Source organism: Acomys russatus, chromosome 21 (assembly GCF_903995435.1).
Source record: "Acomys russatus chromosome 21, mAcoRus1.1, whole genome shotgun sequence".
Classification (NCBI taxonomy): Eukaryota; Metazoa; Chordata; class Mammalia; order Rodentia; family Muridae; genus Acomys; species Acomys russatus.
Window position 1 is genome coordinate 44554705 of NC_067157.1, and position 23689 is coordinate 44578393.

The following is a 23689-nucleotide window of genomic DNA, read 5'->3' on the forward strand; positions in this document are numbered from 1 at the left end:
GCTGGCCTCGAACTCACAGCGCTCCGCCTGCCTCCCGAGTGCTGGGATTAAAGGCGTGTGCCACCACGCCTGGCTAAGAGCTCTTCTATAAGAGAAGACAAGGCACTTTCGACCCAGACACAGAGAAAGAGATGACCTTAGGAGGGTGACGCGGCTGCTGTGGTTGTGAGCAGGCTATGGAGTGAGGCCTGGGAAGGAACCAGAATAATTGACTCTTTGGTCTTGCAGCCTCTAGAACACAATGACGGTCAGTTGTGTTGGCGTTCATTTGCCAAGATGGTTGTAGCAGTCCTGACAGGCAGATAGGCTGCTGGCTAATCCAGGGAGAACGATCACAGAAGAGGGCCTCTCCCGGAAAGGCAGAGCTACCCAGGAATCCAACTCTGCACTCTGGTTCAATTTACATTCGGATCACCCAGCATCTTGAGAACTAAATGGTCCTAACTCAAATTTGGCTCTTCCTCTGGGGACACTAGCATGGCCTCTGTGTGTGCGTGTGGATGACAAGGAAGGGGCTGTGCATGACAGTTGTTTTTGGAAGGGGAAAACGGCAATCTTCAGGACACACTGGGTCTCTCTGCTAATCAGAGAAAATTGACAACATTCAAAAACATGATTTAAGATGTAGAGATAATAGTGACATAATAATTGTGAAAGATTCAAGCAGAAGGAAGGTATAATACACAGCTTACACCTCCATTGCATCTTGCACTGGCCGTATGTCTGCAAGTCACCAGTGCTTTCTCTGTGCACCTATCTGCATACTAACAGGTACACACAAATACGGTCTTAGGGTCGTCTCTGGCTGATGTTTGCATGCGTGATGCTGTGCAGTGTGTGTTGTTGGTCAGCACCTGGGCGGTTTGCCTTTCTAACACATCTTGAACATTTTTTCCAGCCAGTTTTCTGAGACCTGGCCACTGTACGCCCAGCATCAGACTTGATGATGAATGAATGAATGAATGAATGAATGAATGAATGGACGGTGTTCTTTGGAGCTAACCAAATGCCAAATGATACCAATGTAACTGTCCTTTACTTTTCACTGTTACACATCCTGTGCGCTGAAGATTCTCACACATCCTCCTTTCACCCTACCTCCCCTTTCTCAATGCTATGGATTCGTCAGCTTCTGATCCTGGCCCCCACTTTGACTTCACGTGCTTCTGCAGACCTGTCCTTCCAGGGCAGAGACAGGGATGGGACTAGCAAGGCCAGAGCCTGCCAGGAGCAGAGCATTTCAAATACAGCCTCAGACACGAACCGGAACAAAATACAACCTAACGTCAACCTGCTCATAACCTACTCTGGAAAACAGATCAGAAGATGAAAGTGAGAAGTCATAAATCCAAAATAAGCACAGTCGGCTGCTTTGGGGTTTGGCTTTTTGTTTGTTTACATCTGAGTGTGTGTGTGTGTGCGCGCGCGCGCGCGCATGTGCGCATGCATGTGCATGTGCTGTGTGCCAGAGTGCTCAGTGGCAGAGGACAACTTGGAAGACTGTCTTCTCTCCTTCCACCAGTGCAGGTCCTGGGCATGGAACTGTGGCTGTCAGGCTTGGCAGCATGTGCCCTCACTTGCTGAGCCATCTCACTAGCCCAGAACAATTGTTTTGACTAGAAAAATGTGTTTTTAGGAGCTGGAGAGATAGTTCAATAAATAGTCATGAGCACTTGCTGTCTTTGCAAAATACCTGAGTTGGGTTCCCAGCAGTCACATGGTGGCTTACGACCATCTGTAAGTCCAGTTCCAGGCAATCTGATGCCATCTTCTGGGCCCTAAGGGGACCAGGCACACACTAGGTGTACATACATACATGCAAGCAAAACACTCATACACATAAAATGAATAGCTCTAAAATATATATTTTAAAGAAAGAAAAAGAAAACTGTGCTTTCAAGGTACAGGTGAGGAGTGGCTTATCTCCTTTTGAGAGCTATGGAGGCATAGTCCAGGCTCAGCAGGTAAAGGCACTCCCCACCAAGTCCGATGACTTGAGAGGACACCAGGGTTTCAGCCTACATTTTGTCCCGCCTCACCCAATAGCACTAACACGAAGGCTCAGTGTTTCTGCAGAGGCTCACACTTCTCCATCCTTCACAAAACTCATCCGCATGGGCGTCAGGGCCTCACTGTCAGCCCTGGTCTACCGCCTACCTCTTCACTGCATGTCTCTCACTTAACCCCACCTCTCTGTGTCAAGTGAGCAGGCCTTCTAGCTCAGGACCCAGGCCTAGGGTCCAACTTTGGACCAAACTTCACACAGGAAAAGGACACTGACAAGTCTAACAAGTCACCTCGCACTGGTGGCAGGGAGTGGGCTGGGGCGGTGTGGGGGTTGGGGGGGGACAGGGAGGTCACTCACTAACTCATAAGGTTCCTCCCCTACCTGGATCATCTGCTCCCTTCACAGACTAAGCTTACTCTTACATTTTCTAGAAGCTTCCAAAGTTCGACGCCCCATGCGCACTCCACCCCTCGGTGCTCTAGCATCTCCACACTTACTTCAGAGAGAAGGGAAGAACAGAATGTAGCGACAGAAGGTGGAAACACGCAAAGGCTCCCACTATGGCTTTTCACATTTCTATATCATTTTTATGAACGCTTACTTAAGCTTCCTGTTTCTCTTGGCGGGAAAACTGCCTAGATGTGTGCAGTTCCCTCTTGAGGGCTGAGGAAACTGAGGCTATATAACTAGTGAGTGGCAGAGAGCTCCCATCAGTAAGTTCCAGAAAAAAACCTAAACTTGTTATTTTGAGTCACATGCTCAGCACAGAGGTAGCACTTTTCCGCTGCAGAAATGGAAAAATGAAATTTTCAACTAGGTGGCTTTGCTTCCGTCTCAGAGAAACATGTCTGCGAAGAGTTCCCTGTTTAGTGTGTAACTGCTGCCAAGTGGGACAAAAACACGAACACCTAAAGCAAAAAGACTTGTGCCCCATGGGGTGAGCACACCTGAGGGCCTTCCTTCTCTGTTTCTTTCCATGGGGTCAACATGTCATCACCACAGAGCCTTATTCTGAGAAGACCTTCAAAAGGCATGTGTGCCACAAGACAGCTGTTTTTACACAAAACTAAATGAAAATTCACCTACTTCAGAATGTAATTCCCCTTTGGGACCTCAACAGTGACTTTAGTTCCTTTTAAAACAAATGACTTCTAAATAGGGGAGGAAGCAAGGGTAGGGGCCTGTTCTCCGGAGCCTCCCTGCTGCTAGCTCTCAGCTGCTTTGAGTGTGACCTTGCTATTTTTAAAACCTGGGAGTCTTGAACAGCTTCGTCTCAGTTTTCTTCCTCAGTCTTGACTGGAAGTCACAAGTAGCCCAGAAGATTAATAACAAAATCTCACAGATTTCATCATGACCGCTCGCGATGGCCATCATCCCAACCCCTCCTTCCTCAGGACTAATAGTGGAGGCAAACTGCCCTGTGGGGAGATCTCTTCAAGAAGCAATGAAACGCAGATTTGAAGATTCCTCAAGCTAAAGGCTTGAAACCTCTGCCTGGAAGAGCCTCTGGGGAAATTGAAGAGAGACTGAAGGGGAAGGAATAAAGCTACCAGAGACACAGCAGCACCCCACCCTCCACCACATGCACAGCACTGCCCCCTACACCATGGAAGCTCCAACGTCCTATCCTTTCAAAGTGGAAGATGCTAACCTGTTCCTCACTGGACGGCTTCTGTGAGGAAACTTAGGGGACGAGCCCTTAGTGACTTGCCGAGGGGGCCAGAGAGCTATGACATGGGAGACCAGGGTGGGATTGTGGCCCAAACCAGAGAGGACCCTCCAGTGGCCCCCTGCAGGGTATACCCACAGCACTGAACCCCAAATTGCTCATTCAGCACTTGAAGTCAGTTGCAACGTTGAGGTGAATGTCACCCCGGCTCCCACTTCTCAGCAGCTACATGAATGTGGGTGGGGCAGCACAGATTTCCAGCCCTTGGTGGAGCTGGCTGCCAGATTTGTTTTGTTTTTGTCAGTTAGAGTTTGAGGAAGTCCCAGAGAATCTAAGATTTCATCCCACAGAACTGACTTTTTTTTTTTTTGCCTGCTAACCTCTGGCTTTTAAAAGAGAATTTGTACTTATGAACAAAAACAAAAACGGGCTGGGCCTGTAGCTTAGTGGTGGGGTGTTTGCCTGGCATGCACAAGGCCCCATTTTGACCACCTCTAAGTTCACAGTTGTGTATAGATGAGACGTTCATGGGCTAGATACCTGCCTACCGCACCTATCTCTAGAACCCTTCATCCTGAGAAAGTCATCCTCCCTGCCCCAGCTAGTAGCCATCTTTCCATCACCTCTCTGAACTTGAACCTGGCCATCTCAGGATGTCTCACTTGAGGGGAGTCACGCAACACGTGTCCTTCTGGCACCATTTGTTTCACTTAGCATCAGTCACTCAAGGTCCTCCCATGTTCTGCTATGTATCAGAATGTCCTTTCTTTTTGAGGCAGAATAGTCATCTGCCTGGGGTATATTCCACATGCTCTGTTTGTTTATTCTCCCAGCTACAGTCTACACTGGCTGCTTCTGTCTCTTGGCAAGTGTCACTCAAACTGCTATGAACATGAGTGTGCTGGCCTGGACTTTTATTTTCTCCTCAGTACCCCCTCTCTGACCCTATAGGTAGCTTCTAGGTACACTTGAAGCATTTACAGCTATGATCCATACACAGCCCTACCCATGTGCCAGTTCGGTCACTCCATCATAACATCAGCTGGGCTGGGAGAAAACTCCCCAATCTTGGGTGACAAAGCTCAGGTTTCTAGTGCTACAAGGAATCAGCCAAATCAGGTTAAGACAAGTCAATCTCTTCATCCGCCCTGAGCCTGCTGCCAAGGCTCCTGATCTACCTTCATCCAGGAAAATAGACACCAACGAACCAAAGTCTAGACCAGTAGACACTTCTGTCAGCCCGGAGAGCGAGTGTAAAGCAATCTCCACTCCTGACTCCACCGCAATCAACTTTCTACAAAGCCCACAGACATAACTTTTACTTCACCTGGGAAGACCAAGCACACACACACACACACACACACACACACACACACACACACACACACACACACAAGAATCCTTGCTAAAATTCAGCAGACACTGTGTCCATAGGCAGCTAAAGATGCTTACCGTATTTCCGTAAATTGAACACCTAAAAGATTTTCAGGTGTGAGAAGCCAGAGGGTTCAAGGTAGTCTTCATTTGCACACAGCCCTCTAACACGCCCTCCTCCCGTGCCCTTGCCTGAAGTCTGCCCTGTGCCTGCCACGTTCACTGATAGCAGGGCACAAGCACTCACCAGCTGGGTGTGTCCCTCCGCTGTTCAGAGCGGGCACTGCCCAGCTGTCTGAGCCTTCACATTGGCCCCCCCCCTCTCTCTCTCTATCTCTCTCTCTCTCTCTCTCTCTCTCTCTCTCTCTCTCTCTCTCTCTCTCTCTCTCTCCAGCTAGGGAGTGCTCAGTCCCTCAGGAGTTCCTGGAGTCAGAGGAGGGCAGATAGCGCAGGCCACACCCCTGCTAGAAGCAGATCCATGCCTGGCCTCCACTTCCTGCACAAGTCAAGTCGCAAGTCACGTTCAGCTACAAAAGGTACTTAAAACTTTGTGTTAAGAAGAAAAGGAAGAGAGCAGTCGGAGGTAGGAAGTTAGTGCCTCCGCCCCAGTCAGAGGAGGACCAAAGTACAGCAACCACGCAAAACAAACTCTCTTGAGGAGTACAGCAGGAGCCACGTTCCAGGAGAGCCAGGAGTCCAAGAGAAACAGCATTGGGAATCTGAGCATGAGGGCAGCTGCTAAGTTCCTGTGTGTCTGGTGAAGGCTACCTCCTGGTGTCTGGGAAGCCCATCTGCTTGACGATGCTCCTAGGGGGAAGTTGATGCTCAGCTAAAGAAGACCACAGCCCGCAAGAGAGAAGTGTTACCACAAGGGAGAGAACAGAGACCACAACAAGCTGTACGTGGTGGAACTTAGGCTTGGAGAAGGGTTCTGCCCTTCGTACCCAAAGCCAGAAGTCCCATCGAGCAATGAATTCCTTTGAGAAAGGGGGTTGGTGCACAGCATTCTGCCACTATACAGAGAGAGAGAGAGAGTACAGAGAGCAGACTCAGAATTCTGTTTCCTAACTCTGTGGGTGTTTCACAGCAAGGCAAGCAAACTGTACTGCAGCCCATCTTCTACCAGGTGACATCCTCGATGGTGACTTGCTCAAGGATACAGCCAGGGAGTCAAGCTGAAAGGACATAGGGCTTGGTTCTGAGGCGGCATCACCTGGGCAGTAGAGATGAGAACTCAGGTCCTCCTGCTTGCACCGCAAACCCTCTAACCCACTGAGTCGTCTCTCTAGCCCTTTCTTGATGGTTTTTGAGACATACTTTCTGTATGTAGTCTAGGTTGTCCTTGAACTTGCCAGGCCTAGGCTGGCCTTGAACTCAACAAAAACAGGTCATAGAAGCTCTGGGAAGGGTATCAAGATGGACCTAGGATGTGGGATATAAAAATCTTGATTTGTGGGCCATTGAAATAGCTCAGCAGGTAAAGGCACCTGTGGCCGATTCTGATAATCTGAGTTTGATTCCTAGGATCCACATGTGGAAGGAGAGAATCCATTCCTGCAAGCTGTCCTCTGACATCGACACACACTGGCACAGTGCACATACATACGTACATACATACATACATAGATGTAATAGACATTTTAAAAGGAATTCTGGGTCTGGAGGTTGTGGCACATGCCTTTAATCCCAGCCCCCAGGAGGTAGAAGCAGGGAGATCTCTGAGTTTGAGGCCAGCCTGGTTTACAGGGGCAAGTTCCAGGACAGTCAAGGCTACACAAAAGAACCTTGTCTTGGAAAACAAACAAACATAATTCTGATTTGTGCCCATCCCTGGGTCAAGAGCACTTCTGAAGAGGATGGGGCAAAGTGAGAAGTGTCAGAATATTTCTCAAAAAGGACGGTTGTGGGTGGCGAGATGGGTCAGGAGATAAAGGTACTTCCTGCCAAGTCTGGTGACTTGGGTTCTATCCCCAGGACTAACATAATGGAAAGAGAGACCTGGCTCCCTCAAATTGTCCTCTGGCCTCCACATTCACTGTGCCACGTGTGTATCCATATCCATCCATGCATACATACATATGCATATACATACACATATGTGCACACAATAAGTTGTAAACATTTTGAGCAGACAGCACCTGGAAGTGACCTCCTCCACACATGTGCACACTTTCACACATAGATGCACACACACACACATACATACATGTACAAAATGATAGTGTCAGCCTGGTGATGGTGGTGGCACACACCTTTAATCCCAGTATTTGGGAGGCAGATCTCTGAGTTCAAGGCCAGCCTGATTTACAGAGCAAGTTCCAGGACAACCAAGGCTACAAAATGAAAGCCTGTCTTGAAAAAAAAAAAAAAAAAAAGAACAGAACAGATGGTGTCTGTTCAATTGTTGGACTAGACTGTGTTTGGTGGGACTCGAAAGACTTCAGTGCCTTAATTCCTGGAGACAACATTTTGGCTGGAAACTAGATACTCAGCTGTCTTTGTTGAGAGAACTACCATATGGTCCCTTTACAGTATTTGATCTAGAGAAAGCTGGGCTGGGTTCACCCACAGGGGCATGTTTCAGCTGCCACAACTGGGCGTGGGAAAGAAGTCAAACCTGTTTAGGTGACTTGTTTCCCACTAGAAGGAGAAATGATTACTGTGTCACTCACTCCAAACTGAGGTCTACCTAGGGGAGGAGAGGAAAAAGCAGCAGCCTGTATGTAAAGAGTCCTTGGACTCCATCTCCAACCCCGCAAAAATCAATCAACTCGAAAAGAAAAAGAAGAGGGGACTGCCATCTTCATTAAACACAGGGCTACACCCTACAAATGCTAGTGCTGAGTCCTGAGCAAGCCTCTTTCCTTTTCCTCTTCTGCCTGATCCACCCAAAGGCTGCTTTCTGCCTACTCCCTGCCTTTTGGTAACACTGAGGTCTGTGCCATCAGGAAGTGGTCCCATAGGGCGTAGGCCTGTGTGGATAAACCCTCACCGCAGAGGGAAGGTAGCACACACCCAGAGGCCTGGAAGTCAGGGACGCTCAAGGGCCTGCTTCCTTCCATACACAGTACCAGTGGACGCCAGCCTTAGATGATGTTTCCTGAGGGAGCTAAAACTGCCTAGTGCAGTGGGGACAAGGTCATGCATAGGCTTGGCCAGAAAGGCCTGTCCTCAGCCGTTCCATTAATGTGTTCACCAGAGACAGGTGGGAGTCCCCAGGCTCCAAATCCTGCCAACATCAGGGTTTCCAAGCCAGCCTGCTTTATGCCAAACCCATATGGGAAGAAGTGTTGGCGAAGGCCATTTCAGCTTTTGTTCCCTGGCAGCTAGGAGCTACAAGAGCATTTCAAGGTTGGGCAGGGGTGGGGAAGGGGGAGTGGGGGAGGCGGGTTGCCAGCACATGATCCATCTTCCTATATTGTCCTCCTTCCTTTTGGTTTGTATTATTTTTCATATATTGAGGCTTTGTATGGCATGTGTATGCCATAAGTATCTGATCATCTTTATATGTAACCTTTAACTCGGTTAATACTGTTTTGAGGTCTATAGGCATTTATTTTCCAATAAATGTATTGGCTTTTCCTTCATAATCTACACTGTTTTAATCTTCTTGGTTTTTGTTTGTTTGTTTGTTTTAAAAGTTTTTCTCTATTCTGGGATTGAAAAGACATTTTTTCTCAAACAGTACTCTTCACTACATTTGTGTGTGTGTGTGTGTGTGTGTGTGTGTGTGTGTGTGTGTGTGTGTCTGTGTATACATTCATGCCAGAGTAACATGTGTGGAAGTCAGAAGACTTGCAAGAACTGTTTTCTCCTGCCTGTGTGGGTCTCAGGGTTTGAGTTCACTCAGATGTGAGGCACAGCAGCAGCCACCTTTCCCAGCTGAGCCATCTCACTGGCCCTGTTTTTATTATTTAAACCTATTTAAATAACAAAAAATTAAAAAGTCTTAACTTTTAACTGTAATCTAATCTGAAGTTTGTTTTGATGAGCTTGCTGGGGAGGAACCTGGCTTACTTTTTGTAGCTTGGTGTGATGAACTTGAAGCCAGGCAGACCACTCTGCCATTTATCATCTGTGTAGTCTCAAGACAATGAACATCTGTGCTTCAGTTTCCTTCTATGTAAATGGAGTGATAAGCTTACCATCCAAGATGAGTGTGAGAATAAGTTAGCACATGTAGTGCTGGGCTGCAGCTCAGTGGTAGAGTGCTAGCCTAACTGTGCAAAGCCCCCCCCCCGCCCCCCCCCCCCCCCCGGCTCAATCCTCGGAGCTGCACAATACAGCACGGTTAAAACATGCCTTAAGGGGCTGGAGAGATGGCTCAGAGGTTAAGAGCACTGGTTGTTCTTCCAAAGGTTCTGAGTTCAATTCCCAGCAACCACATGGTGGCTCATAACCATCTATCCTAAGATCTGGTGCCTTCTTCTGACATGCAGGTGAAACATTGTAGATATAGTAAATAAATAAATCTTTTTTTAAAAACATGCTTTAAAAATAAGCACATGTGTGTATAACATCATCTGGTCTATGTTAAGTGTTCAGTCAGTGGCTATTATCATTTTGACTCTAAGTTCATCCATTCCTTTTGTGTGTATGTGGTTCGAGGACCAAAGCTCAGGCAGGCCTCTGCTCCCGAATGAAAAGTTTGTGACTGTGACAGATTGAAAGTTTCCCTATATATCTTAGACTAGCTTTGAGCTTATGATATTTGTGCCCCAACCCTGAGTATATTACCATTTACGTGTGTGTGTGTGCACGCACACAGCACTATGCCATGTGTGGAGGTCAGAGGATAACTTTTGGCGTTCATTCTTTCCTTCCACCTTGCTGATCCTTTTTGTTGTTTCTGCTATTTACTGTATACTCCAGGATACTGGCCAGCAATTTTAGCCTATTTCCTCCTGTCTCTGCCTCCCATCTCCCGTTCCAGTGCTGAGATTACAGATATGTGCTTCCATCACTTTCAGTGGCAGTAACATCAGCAGCCCTGGTTTGATTTTTAAGCTCCCCTCCCTGTCTCATCATCCTAAGCCCCTAGGCCACCATGGCTTAAGCATAATCTTTAATGGAGATAGGATTACTATAGCCAGCTGTGGCAAAGCCTAGCACTCAGAAGACACTGACAAATTACAGAGACAAACAGGGTGTTTTGGAACACACCTTTAATCCCAACACTCAGAAGGCAGAAGTAGGAAGGAGACGTTCTGCAAGGTAGAGGGTAGTAGGTCTACAGAGAGTTCTAGGTCAGATAAGGCTAGGTACTGAGACAAAACAGCACTGCAGAGACTAGCAAACCCACCCTCCCATCAACAGTTGGAGTGTGTGCATTCACCATACACAGACCGAGGGGCTGGAGAGATGGCTGAGCTATTTAGAGAACCTGTTGCTCTTGCAGATGACCAGGGTTCAGTTCCTACCACATGTATGGCAGCTCACAAATGTCTGTAAGTTCAGCTTCAGGAGATCTGATGTTCTTTTCTGAATATGTGTTTGTACATACAAACATACATTCATACATACATACAAAACATGTATAACATATAAAGTAAATAAAAGAAAAACTAACTCAATTATTACCATGTACTGCCACACACAGGCTGTTTGGTTAAGGTTTAAAAAGAAAAACAATGTTCATTTCCAGGCCATCCTGACCCCACAGCTTGAGAAGGCTGATTGCCTCTTCCAGGGCGGGGCTATTGGACAGATCTTATGTGGACAAACCCTAGTCTTCCACTGCAGGCCTTGTGAGGAACATGGGACAGAAGCAATGGTCCTCCAGGGTGCTCTCTAGCTTCCTCTTTTTGTCGTAAAATCTCAGCTACTGAATTTCCTGTCCTGCTGTACCAGTGGTTCTCAACCTGTGGGTCTCGACCCCTTTGGGAGTCAAACAACCTTTTCATGGGGGTCACATATAAGATATCCTTCATATCAGATATTTACATCGTGATTTATAAAAGTAGCAGAATTACAGTTATGAAGTAGCAATGGAAATAATTTTATGGTTGGGGGTCACCACAACATGAGGAACTGTATTAAACAGCATTAGGAAGGTTGAGAGCCACTGCCCTATACAATGCCTGGTGTACCCAGAGTTCCCAGGCCTGCCTTGTTCGGTTCTGTAGGCATTCTCCTCATGAGACTGTAACGCAAATAAGTTAACACTGGGAAAACATATCTACAGCTGGAGTAACACAGAGCTTGAACAGACCACTGTTGACTCAGGAAGACCTGCCTACCCTAGAATCCAGAGAGATTCTTAGGTTTTTCGGAGGGCCAAGGGCAATGTGAGGTGGTCCATGCTAGTACTCCATACACTCCTAGGAAGAGATGCTATGAACACAAAGACACAGGGCTATAGGTAACGAACAGAGGGACTGAGATGAGCACAGAGAACAATACGGGATGCTGCACATGCTACACGAATCTCTGGAAACCTAGGCCAATGACGTTGCCTTATAAGCGATCACATATGAACGCTGGCCACCATGTTTGGAAACGTAGGTTCCGAGGCTCAATCCAGCACCCTCTGCTGGCCTTGGGCCAAAACGCTACAGAAGCTTGCCTTGAGCTCACACTATCTCACCTCACAAGAAAGGTCCCAAATTACCATGCTCCCACCCCTACCCTGTCCCAAGACACGTACAGATTCTAACTTCCTGTATCTGTGAACATAACTTTATTTGGAAATATTTTCTGTAGAAATCACCTAGGTAAGATGCAGTTGTACAGTCTTGAGTGGGCCCTGAATGGAATGGGCAGCATCTTTATAAGAAAAGGGTAAGACTCAGACCCAGAGATGCAGGGTAAAGGCTGTGTGAAGACAGAGACTAAGCTTAAAGTGATGGAGCTGTAAAGCAAGGAACACACCAGAAGCTAGCAAGCAGCAAGGATTATTAGCACCTTCAAGGGAGCATGGCCCTGACTATACCTTAAATTAGGACTTACAGTTTACAGGACTAAGAGAGTAAGTTTCTGTTCTTTTAAGTCATCTGGCTTGTGGCCATGTGCTATGTCTGGTAGCTCTAGGAAGTGAATACACCCTTCGGCTCCCCAGAGAGCATCCCATCGCATTTACTCACCTCAGAGTAGCTCCCACTGCATGATGGGAAGACAGCAGCTGACCTGTAGCGTGACCCCAGTGCCTGAAGCTTTAGCGCCTACGGCTAGTGTGTTGGAGCATCAGCTGCATCCACTCACCTAGAGGCTGTGCAGTAAGCACAAGACTTAACAGAGGCTCTCAAACCCAGCAAGTTTCACGGTGAAGTCTAGCATTATCTCCAGTAAGCATGTGAGGGGGAAAGGCTATGAATGTGTGCTTTCGCTCTGTGAGTAGTGATTATCAATGTAATAGTGAGGCTTCCTTTATGAAGTTGAAAATATCTCCTGCCATCCGATGATCTTACAGCAACAGCAAGCAAGGCATGTCCTACGTATCCACATGAGTTGGACAGCGTGACTGTCCCCAAGACTGTAGGAGAGGTGGCTCCACTGATTCTGCTCCCACAGTATCAAAGAAATTTTACCCATCTGTAGCTATTCCAGACACACGAACGGTTCTCTGCAATAAGTGATTATGTAGCAGAGATCGTAGGCCCTTGCTTATGTAGCACTTCCCCAGGGAAGGATATGTGAATTAAATCTGGTTTGGGGTTGTATGTGGCACAGATATGGAGTGAATTACATTCAAAGTCATGAGGGCTGTGGTACCTACCAACCTGTTGCAGAATCTATATCCAGCTCCCATTTCCCCAGCTATATTGTGTCTCTTCCTTCCTTAAGAACATGGTCGTATTTTCTACTGCCTGCAAATCAAATGCAGGCTTCCTGGCTTTGCATTGCCCACTCCCTCCTGCCCTTTGGCTCTCCTTTCTCTTCACAACCCTCTGCTTTGGTCATCCCATCACCCCGTGCTTCCTTAACTTTCTGCTCCTATGATAGGCACAGGCCTTTGCTTCTGACTCAACCTTCCTGACTGGAAACCCAAGCCCCTCCACCACACAAAGCAAACAGTACAAAGCAAAACTGTTTTCAGGAACCAGGGGTCACTGTGGTCCTGTTCCAGAACTCTAGCGGCATCTTCTAACTTCTGTTTTTATACAAACTCTTGCTAGTATGTTACTGTGTGTGAAATCGTCCCTGTGTGTCAGCGTCCCAGCAATCCAGACAAGGTAATTACCACCAACACAGGTTAAAAAAAAAAAAAAAAAAAAAAAAACTATTAAATTGGATGGGTGGCAGTGGTGGCGTATGCCTTTAATCCCAGCACTCAGGAGGCAGAGGCAGGCAGATCTCTGTGAGTTCGAGGCCAGCCTGGTCTACAGAGTGAGTTTCCAGGATAGCCAGGAAACCCTGTCTCAAACAAAACAAACCATTACATATATTTATTGTGTGCTGTGTCTAGTTGGTTACTCATGTGCCAGTGTGGTTGTGGACATCAATGGACAACATGTAGGAGGCAGGGGTCAAATTCAGGCTTGGTGACGCGTGTCTTTGACAGCCTTAAGCTATATCATTTTTAAGGTGCACAGTGAAAACACTCAACAGTTCACCCATCCATCTGCAGAGTCAGTGAATAAGGAGGGAGCAGAGGCAAAACATAAAATTGCTAATTCTCGGCACCATTCATGTTTCCCAGCCCTGGGTGGGTAAAACAAGTAGACTAGAGAGCACTCCACCAGCAAGAGTGACTGATGTTACTTGCTTTAAAACATTCTGAAAATGAAGGGGGATCTCCACATGCTCATCTAACAGGAAACACAAGCTTCTCTCAAATTTCCCATCAAAGCACGGTCACCTAGCAACAGCCACTGAAAGGTAAAGCTTCTGAGATTTCGATTTTACTATCTGTTATGTATTCTTTGTGACTCAACCCTCAAGGGTATGAAATGTCAAACTTAAGATTAAATTTCCATTAACCGAAACGTTAATTGGTACAATCTTTCAAATAACATGAAGGTTCTCACCCAGCTTACTAAAGAGTTATTAAAGTTCTGGCCAACATCTTTGAAAATTCAACTGGTAGAAGATTAAGTTAAAAGCTTAAAGTAAAGTTATATTAATGAGCATTTTGGGGTTCCAAGTAACTATTTTAACATAAAATGTACTTGCAGCTCAATTTTTTTTTCAAAAGTCAATGGAAAATATCACCAAAGACTGGTTCCACCCACTGTAGTGTTTCTGTAGAAAGTTCTCAGCATGCATAAGGTCTTCTGTTCAATGCCAGCATTGAAGGAAAAAAAAGTAAACCTACAGAAGCCAAGTCTGCGACAGGAACTATGGGCCACATTACTTAGATGTAAAGTAGTAGTAATAACAGAATCCAAGCCTGCCCTGAATCTAATCAGGGCACATCGCAAATGCTATGATTAAACATCATAATTAAAGTCACCTGGTGAGGCTGTGCACAGTGGTGCACACCCTTAATCCTAGCATTCAGGAGGCAGAGCCAGGCAGATCTTCATGAGTTCAAGGCCAAGGGTCTGCATAGTGAGTCCCAGGCCAAGCAAGACTACATAATCTCAAAAACAAGAGTCACCCGGTGAAGTAGCTGGGACTAGGGCTCAGTTGGCAGTGGCCTTGCCTAGCACACATGAAGCCATTACTCCTCAATACCACATAAATGGGGCATGATGGTTCACATTTATAATCCCAGCTCTCCAGAGATTGGGGCAGGAGGATCAAGAAGCTCAAAGTCGAGGGGAGGACATCCTATTGGGACTCTAGATGAGAGACACATGGGAGAAGAGCAAAGTAGAAAGATCCAGAGTGTCCTAGAAACCTACAAGTAGAACATTATGATAGGCAGATTTGGGCCCAGGGGTCCCGCTCATACTAAGGCACCAGCCAAGGACAATACAGGCAGTAAACTTCAAACCCCTACCCAGATCTAGCCAATGGTCAGAACATTCTCCACAGTTGAGTGGAGAGTGGGGTATGACTTTCACACGAACTCTGGTGTCTCATATTTGACCATGTCCCCTGGAGGGGACCTGGTGGCACTCAGAGGAAGGACAGCAGGTTACCAAGAAGAGACTTGATACCCTATGAGCATATACAGGGGGAGGAAAATCCCCCTCAGGAACAGTCATGGGGGGGAGGGGGAAATAAGGGGAAAATGGGAGGGAGGGAATGGGAGGATACAAGGGATGGGATAACCATTGAGATGTTACAAGAATAAATTAATAAAAAATTTAAAAAAAGAAAAAAAGCAGCTCAAAGTCATACTCACCTACACAGTGAGTTTCAGGCCTGGTTGGGTTACAAATGACCCATGTCTCTAAAATAAAACAAAACAAAATAAAATACAAAATAAATAAATGGGGGAATATCACCTGGTGAAAACCACAGCATCTCAAAAGAAATCCTCATATATTAAATTTGGGAATGTGAATTACTATAGCTAATATGGAAAACAGTAGAGATATTGGGGGAGGGGGGGACCTGGAAGATAGTACCATATAATCCAGCAATCTAATGGGTTTAACTTGGCATGTTCAAAGGCTGTCTGTGCTCTCAGCTCACTGCCACACTGATTACAACAGTTCAGACATAGAATAGAGCCACTTGGCTATCCATGGAACATAGAGAAAACATGCTATACGCAATAGGATACTAGTTATCCTTTATGAAGGAAACTCATTTGCAGTAACATGGACGAACCTGGAAGACATTAATGCTGAGTTATGTAAGCCAGGCCCAGAAACATAAATTCCGTGTGGCCTCACTCTTATGGGAGGGGAGTCTATAAAGTCAAACTCAAGAATTAAATGGTTGTCAGACCCCAGGACAGTGGTTCTCAATCTGTGGGGCATGACCCCTTTGGGAGTCAAATGACTGTTTCACGGGGTCGCCTAAGACCATTGAAAAACATGAATATTATATTATGATTCATAACAGCAGCAAACTTCCAGCTATGAAGTGGTAATAAAATAATTTTATGGTTGGGGGTCACCACAACATGAGGAACTAAAGGGCTGCAGCATTAGGAAGGATGAGCACTACTGTCCTAGGGTATAGTGATAAGGAACAGAGGAGGTTTGGGTCAAAAGATATGTTTTTTACTAGGTGGAAGGAAGAAATGTCTGGGAAATACTGCACTGAGTCCAAACTACAGTTAATAATAATAACTAATAGATTTGAAAATGCCTCAATGTAGACTTTAGACAAAAGAAAGAAAACAGTGAGTTGACAGATATTTATAAATGGATTTACTTGTTACAGAATATGAACATTTATCAAAGCATATTGCATACCCATAAAGAATATAAAATTACTGTCAAATACATAGGAAATATAAAACAGCTTCTTATAAACTTGCAAACAAGGGTATTTTTCCTTGAAATGCTTGGTGCATATCTTTTTACCATTCCAATATTGCAGAGCTGTTAAGTCAGGCCTCAGTTGTCTGAAGGTGACTTCTTACTGCTCCCAGCTTGTCTCCTGTTCATTCTTCCAGACCACATCTGAGAACCATCTGGGCGAGCAACACTTACAGTTCTCTATCCAGGACTGCCGTCTGCTCATCTCTGCATGCATGTGCGCACAAGTTTGCAGAGGTATGTGGAGGTGAGAGGTCCATGTCGGGTGTCTTCCTCAATCACTCTCCATCACAGTTTTTGAGAAAAGATTTCTCAGCGCTGGAGCTTCCCCCGCTCCTGCCTCTCCAGTGCTAGGATTATTAGCACACACTAGCATGCCTGGGTATTGGTGCTGAGGACCCGAGCTCAGTCCTATGCTTGTGAAGAAGCACTGTACCAACTGGGCCATCTCCCCAGCCAGGCTGCTAGCTTCTCGTGTACTTAAGCCTCTTCTATTGGTGGTCAAGAATATGTACAATAATGGAGCAACATCCATCTAAGTTGTATGATGAAATGATACTCTCATGGCTACCCCTGCCCCCACACAATCTGCATACCAGGTAAATTACAGCAACCATAACTATATATGCATTGAAAACTCAAAGCATATGGCTAGACAGTACCACGCCTAGGTGAAAATGTTCAGTGGCACTGCTTAGATAGCAAAAACAACACACAGCCCAAAGCTCAGTAGCAGAGCAACTGAGCAACTGCGCTGTATTCACAACTGCCTGACAAGAATGAATCCATTCTTAAAAAAAAAAAGTCAGAGAAGTAAGCATACACTGTGCGATTCATATAAAATTCAAAAACATACAAAATTAACAATAGGGCAAACAGAACTCAGACTGATAATTCCTGGAGGGAAAGGGGATATATGGACCGACCATAGCACTTTTATCTCTTATGCTGTGGCCAGGTACACAAACACTTCCATTTACTACGTTTTATGTCTTATATACAAGTTGATGGGTTTCTGTGGTATGAAATGCTTCACTTAAAAAAGTCTGAAAATATGAAAGATGTTAAATATGAACATTACCATGTATGCATAACAACATTTGTATAAAAAACTATACACAAAAAAAGTCCCCATTCTCTTCCAGCGCCCCACACCATCAGTTAACATGGAAGCACACAGAGTTAGCTGTGTGGGCAGGATGGGTTCATCTGTGAGTGCTCCACGTCAGGCAGGAGCAGACCTGCTAGCCAGTCCCTTCCAGCTCTCCCCTGCTCATCTGTACTTAGATTTTTCTTTGTCTTTGGATTTCTTTGGACTTCTGCTTCGGTCCCTCTTTCTACTCCTCTCTCTTTCATAAGGATCTGTCTGGTACTTGGACTTGTGGCTGTTACTATGGTGACCATCCCTTTCTCGAGATCGGCTACGACTGCGGTTCTGACGTCGATCTCTCTTTTCATTCTTCTGTTTCTCCCAACAGTTTTCTTCTTCTTCATAATGGCCAAAACCCATTTCCCTGTAGATATCCTGTCAAAGAAATGCAGTTTTAAAGTCAGTAAAATCATCATCCATGACCATAGTCAACCCATAAAACCTAGGAAAAAAGTAGCCATTAGCAAGTGGTTGCAGCTGCTCAAATTTACCTTTTTTTTTTTTAACTTTTCTTTCTTTCTCTAGGCAGGCTCATGCTATGTAGCCCAAGCTCGGAATGGCCTCACACTTCTACAGCCTCAGCTTCTCTCAGTTACCTGCCCTCATGGCTTCAGTGTGTATGCCACCTACCACTAACACTAGAATCTCGTACACTGTGTTACAGCAAATGACCACAAGAGTTAACCTTTTCTTAAGGTCTAATTGGTTTACATCTATTTCAGTTGAGTTGAAGGATTAGACCCAAAACCATGAAGCTGAAGCAGCCAAGTAAACTCTGAACAGGTCTTGGTTTTTCTCCTAATGGTATCTGAGGAATGAGCCCAGAGCTTCACACATGCCAGGTAAATACTCTACAACACTCCTGCTGTAGAGCAACAGCCAATGTTCTGATTATACATTATCATATGTCAATCATTCTCCACTTCCCCAAAATGTGGTCCCATCACTGAACTGCAGTGAAACTACTAACATCTCCTAGTAATTCTACAAAGAAGATAGCACTCAAATAGCACAACAGGAAGAGACTTAGGCAAGCCAGTCTGACTAAAATGAAAAGAAAACAGACTGCAAATTTTGACCTGTACAAAGTCCACAGCACCTGCCAAACTGCTCTTAAACCTACTCTGTAACCCAGGCAAGCCCGGAACTCCTGATCCCCTGTCTCAACCTCCTAAGTAGCTAGAATTAGAGGTTATGTTACCTGGCTCAAACAAACAAACAACTGGTGCTGGGGCTCAAACTCAAGGCCTCATGCACACTAAGCACACATTCTACTATTCCCTTAGCCCAGTGAATTTTAAAGTAGTTTTTAATGTCATCTCTCTATATCTTCAAATACATTTTCTATGGTCAGACGAGGCTGACACATGATATAACACTCTTCCTCAGTATGTCAGGCACGGTGCACATACCTTTAATGCAGGAGGCAGAGACAGGCAGATCTCTATGAGTTTGAGACCAGACTGACATACCTTAGCAAGCTCTATGCCAGTCAAGGCTACATAGTGAGACCTATCCTTAAAAGTGAATTAAGAAACAATCTACTGCTGTCACGACAGTAAAAAAAATATCTGGGCTAGAGGTACAGGGGCAGACATACTAGAGTGCTTACTAAGGAAGCCCATAGCCCTCCAGTTTTGACCCCTAAAAGATGGCTGTTTGGAGAATTGAGACCCATGCTGACTATCCAGCAGTCAATCTTCAGCTAATCCTACTCAATCTCCTGTAGCCTAGCAAAACCCAAACCTCAGCAACACAGAGCCAACTATAGAATTAAGGCACAGGGTGAAAAATTAAACAGATAAGTTTTTTAACTGAATAGTAAGGCTGCCATTCAACAAGCAACAACTTAAAAGAAACAAGTTAAAACATCCTTATGCAACCGGACTCTCCCAGCAAACAGCCAGCAAATAGGAAAATCTGAGCTACACTTAAAACTTATACTGAAATTCCTATTAGTAATTATGTCTTTCAGACTAAAATAGAAAATACCAATGCTGAAGCCTTTTTTTTTTACAAAGAAATTAATATAACTATATTATCAAATCAAAATATGAACCCCCAAAACCTAATGTATTTACAGGAGAAAGGTTAGAAAATTATAATTTAGGACTTAACACTCCATAAATGATTTTAAACCTTAAGAGGTGTGTGTGGGTGTCAGAGGACAGTTCTCGGCAGGGTTGATAATTTCCTTCCACATTGCTGAGGCAGAGCCTGCTCTCTCGTCATTTCTGTAGGCTGGGGCAGCATGTCCCCACGCTGGTCCTCACATTTCTAAGATTTTCCTGTTTCTACTTTCCATATTAATGCAGGAATGTAGAGATTATAGATGTGTGGCATACAGGAAGTTGTTTTGTTTTTCTTTTCTTTTTAAAGGGAGGCTCCGTGGATTGAACTCAGGTGATTAGATTTGCACGGCAAGTGCTTTTTACCTGCTAAGCCATCTCTTCGGTCCTTTAAAACTGCTAACAGCATTTCTTCCTTTTTACTACAGTCAAAAGAAAGAGACTGCCACTGTAAAGTAATCAGAAAGTAGGGGCTCAGGAGATGGCTCAGTCATAAAGTGCCTGCAAACCAATACAAGGGCCTGAGTTCAGATCCTTAGCTCCCCTGTAAAAAGTAAGGTGAGGTGCCATGTGCCTGTAGCCTTAGCATTGTTGGAGTAGTGACAAACAGATCCCTAGAGCTTGCTGGTCAGTGAGTTTAGCCAATCTGTGAGCTCTGAGCTCAGGCAGAGATACTTTCGCAAAGAAAATAGGATGGAGAACACAGAGGAAGACACTTAACTGGAACCTGTCCTTTACACACAGGAATGCACAGGCGAGTGCGTGTGTGCGCACGCACTCCTGCGCGCGCACACGCACACACCCCCCCCCCAGATGTATACTTGTACACAAACATATGCAAAAGAAATAAATATAAAATTTTAAATACCTACTCTTCAAAGTTGGATTAAAAAGTTCCTATGAGTGAGGAGAAAAACTTAAGACATATCCAGTCTTTGCATTTCTTTAAAGCTCAATTATCTCAAATGGAACATTTATCTCAAGCCTGAATTCACTGAAGATTACTAAGTAGAGGTCTAAGCTAAAAACAACATGTGGAGAGGGGGCTTCAAAGGCTTTAGTAGAAAACATTCTAAATATCCATAGGAATGTGATATGATGTCTATTTTTGAAGTCTGGGGTGGTCTAGAACCAAATTAACAGAAATTAAGAGAAAGGAGGTGGGCTATAGAGATGGCTTAGCACAATGGCCTGTAAGCCAAACAGAGTGTACCTGCAGATTTGATAAGAGACCCTGATGTAAAGAAACAAAGTGGAGTGATAACCCAGGACACCTGACACCTCCTGTAGTCTCCACACACACGTATACATGTACCAAAATTGCACATGCACACACAAATAAATCAATCTGGGAAGAGAGGAAACCATGTGTTTAGATCAGCTGGAATACTGCACTGTGAGTCAATTCTATTAGAATAACAACAGGGCAAAGGGAAGAAGAGGAATGCTAATGTTCCTGGAAAAAAGAAAGAAGGCTTACAACAGGAAAGTGTACTTGGCCATCCATGCTAACAACATGCACACACGTACATACATACACACATATACCCACAAACACACACGAGAAAGAGAGAGAGAGAGAGAGAGAGAGAGAGAGAGAGAGAGAGAGAGAGAGAGAGAGAGAGAGAGAGAGAGAGAGAGAGAGAGAGAGAGAGAGAGAGAGAGCACTGTTAAATGAAGACAAATATAAAATACATTGTCACCTACAAGGGAAAAAAAGGGTGATGGGATAGGGTTCAAGTTACAACTTATATGTGTACTATTATGTAGACTTTTCCTTTCTTTTAAACTCAGAGCCTCACTGTTTAACTCAGCCTGGCTTCAAGCAGTTGGTCTTCCTGCCTCAGACTCCCAAGCACTACAGTTACAGATGTGTGCCACTATAGTCTTCAGTTACATTTTATTTTTGAACCTTGTTGTTTTAAAAACTACAAACCATTTAATCCCACTACTTGGGAGGTAAAAGCAAAGGGAGGCCAGGTCTCTGTGAGTTCGAGGCCAGCCTGGTCTGTATGATGAGTTCCAAGCCAGCTAGGGGTACACAGTGAGGTCCTGTCTCAAAACAAAGCAGCCACAAAACAAAGCTATAACCACCACCCGACTCCCCAAAAAAGGTTTGTACAGCCCATTACCATGAAATAGAAAATGAGACCAACTACCTGAAATAAGAGCTAGGCTAATCATGGCCACGGGGACAACTACTGTATGTGACGTTAAAGCAGCACCTTGACAGTAGTAGCGGAAATAATGAGATTAGCCAGACATAGAAAATATTTGCACACACCTGCCCACATTTATTGTAACAACTTGTCTGTGAAGTATCTCCTTTCTCAAAGAAGGAAACGGTGACTCAAAGTTAGCTTGCCAAGGTCACATCAATGATAAGCAGTGCAGAAATGTCACTCTTAACTCTCCCTGGAAAGCCCTGACTCTGTTTACCGGAACACAGCTCTTCATCCTTGCCTCTACATTCTCACTGTATTCCTCCCTCACCTTAGTCTACCGAAATCTTTCTCATTTACCAGGACCATCTCAAATGACTAACAGAAGGTAAAATAAAAGCATCGAGCTATGACGGAATGGCTTTTTACTATTTAACAAAGAGCCTAAATAGACTAAAAATGATTTCCTTTTATTATTACTGTTCTAGGAAATATACTGCTCAGGGGAACTTTGATGTGATACTTAATAGTGACTGCTATTTTTATTGTACATCTACAGTATAACAAGACATAAGAGTTCACAGCTGTCATCCTACCAACCGGAAAGGCAGCAGGATCAGGAGTTCAAGGACAGCTCCTACTACATACCAAGTTCAAAGCCAACCTAGATTACCAGAGACCCTGTCAACAAACAAACCAAAGGGACCTAGCATGGTAGCAGTGCTGCCCATGCTGATCACCAACGTCTACTGTAGCACCATTCACGATAGCCAAGTTATGGCCACAACTAGGTGTCTCGCAATGGAGGAATGAATGAGGAAAATGTGGATATCTACAATGGAATTTTTTTTCAGCCATGAAGTGCAACTAGAAAGTCCTACTCAGCAAGTTACAGCAGGCTCAGAAAGATGAACTGTGCATGTTTTCTTTCATTTGTGGTTTTAGATTTTATAAAGTATTGTAGGTATAGATTAAATATAGGAGTGATATTGTCTAGGGGAACAGAGGACTAATAGGAAGGGAGTGGAAGGAATATCTGCAACATACAACGCATATGTGTAAAAATATTTAAAATTAAGGGGCTGGAGAGGTGTGCCTCAGACAGGAGTGCTCCCTGAGCAAGCATAAGGAACTGTGTTCAAACCTCCAGAACCACTGGGCAGGGTTATAAGCCTGTAATCCCAGTGCTAAGGGTAACAGAGGAAGGAAGATTTCCAGGGCTTGCTGGCTGCCTGCCTTAGCTCTAGGTTCAGTGAGACCCTGTCTCAAGGGAGTAAGATGGACACAGGACACCAGGTGTCCTACTCTGGCTTCCCTGATGCATACTCCACACATACACACAAACATACATACGTAATTTTTTAACTTAAAGTTTTTAAAGTGCTGAAGGGCTGACAGACAGTGCATTTAAAAGGGTCTGCTGCTTGTCCAGAGGACTCAGGCTCAGTCCCCATCGCCACATGAGATTGGTTCATAACCGCCTCTAACCCCAGCTTCAACTGATCCAGAGTCTTTTTCTGACCTCCAATGGCAAGTACCATGTATTTACAGACATGTATACATACAGTAAATAATAATAATAAAGCCTTTTTTTTTTTTGAGACAGAATTTCTCTGGATAACAGCTCTGGCTATCCTGGAACTTGCTCTGTAGACCAGGCTGGCCTTGAATTCACAAAAAATAATAAATCTTTTTAAAACTATTGACAAGTTAGCAATTGAAAAGAAATTTTTCAATATAGCCACATTTGGGGGTTTTGTTTTGTTTTTTATGAAAATAGGTATCCATGGGTAAGGCGATCATTCTTGGTTACAATGTGGAAATATGTAACAATTTAAACTACTCTGAAAGTAATATTTCTATCCTGTGGGATACATTCTTTAAAATTAAGCTCCACTATCTTGTGTGACCATTCTATAGCTCAAAGCAGGGAATT

General features: G+C 44.8%; 1 protein-coding gene across 1 annotated transcript in view; it reads right to left on the reverse strand.

Moving 5' to 3' along the window:
• Positions 1–17170: 17170 nt before the first annotated feature.
• Ppil4 (peptidylprolyl isomerase like 4) overlaps positions 17171–23689 on the reverse strand; it is a 31166-nt gene continuing 24647 nt past the window's right edge. Inside the window, exon 13 of the mRNA XM_051164157.1 lies at positions 17171–17897. Coding sequence (XP_051020114.1) covers positions 17646–17897 — 252 coding nt within the window. The 3' untranslated portion in view covers positions 17171–17645. The remainder of the gene's footprint in view (positions 17898–23689) is intronic.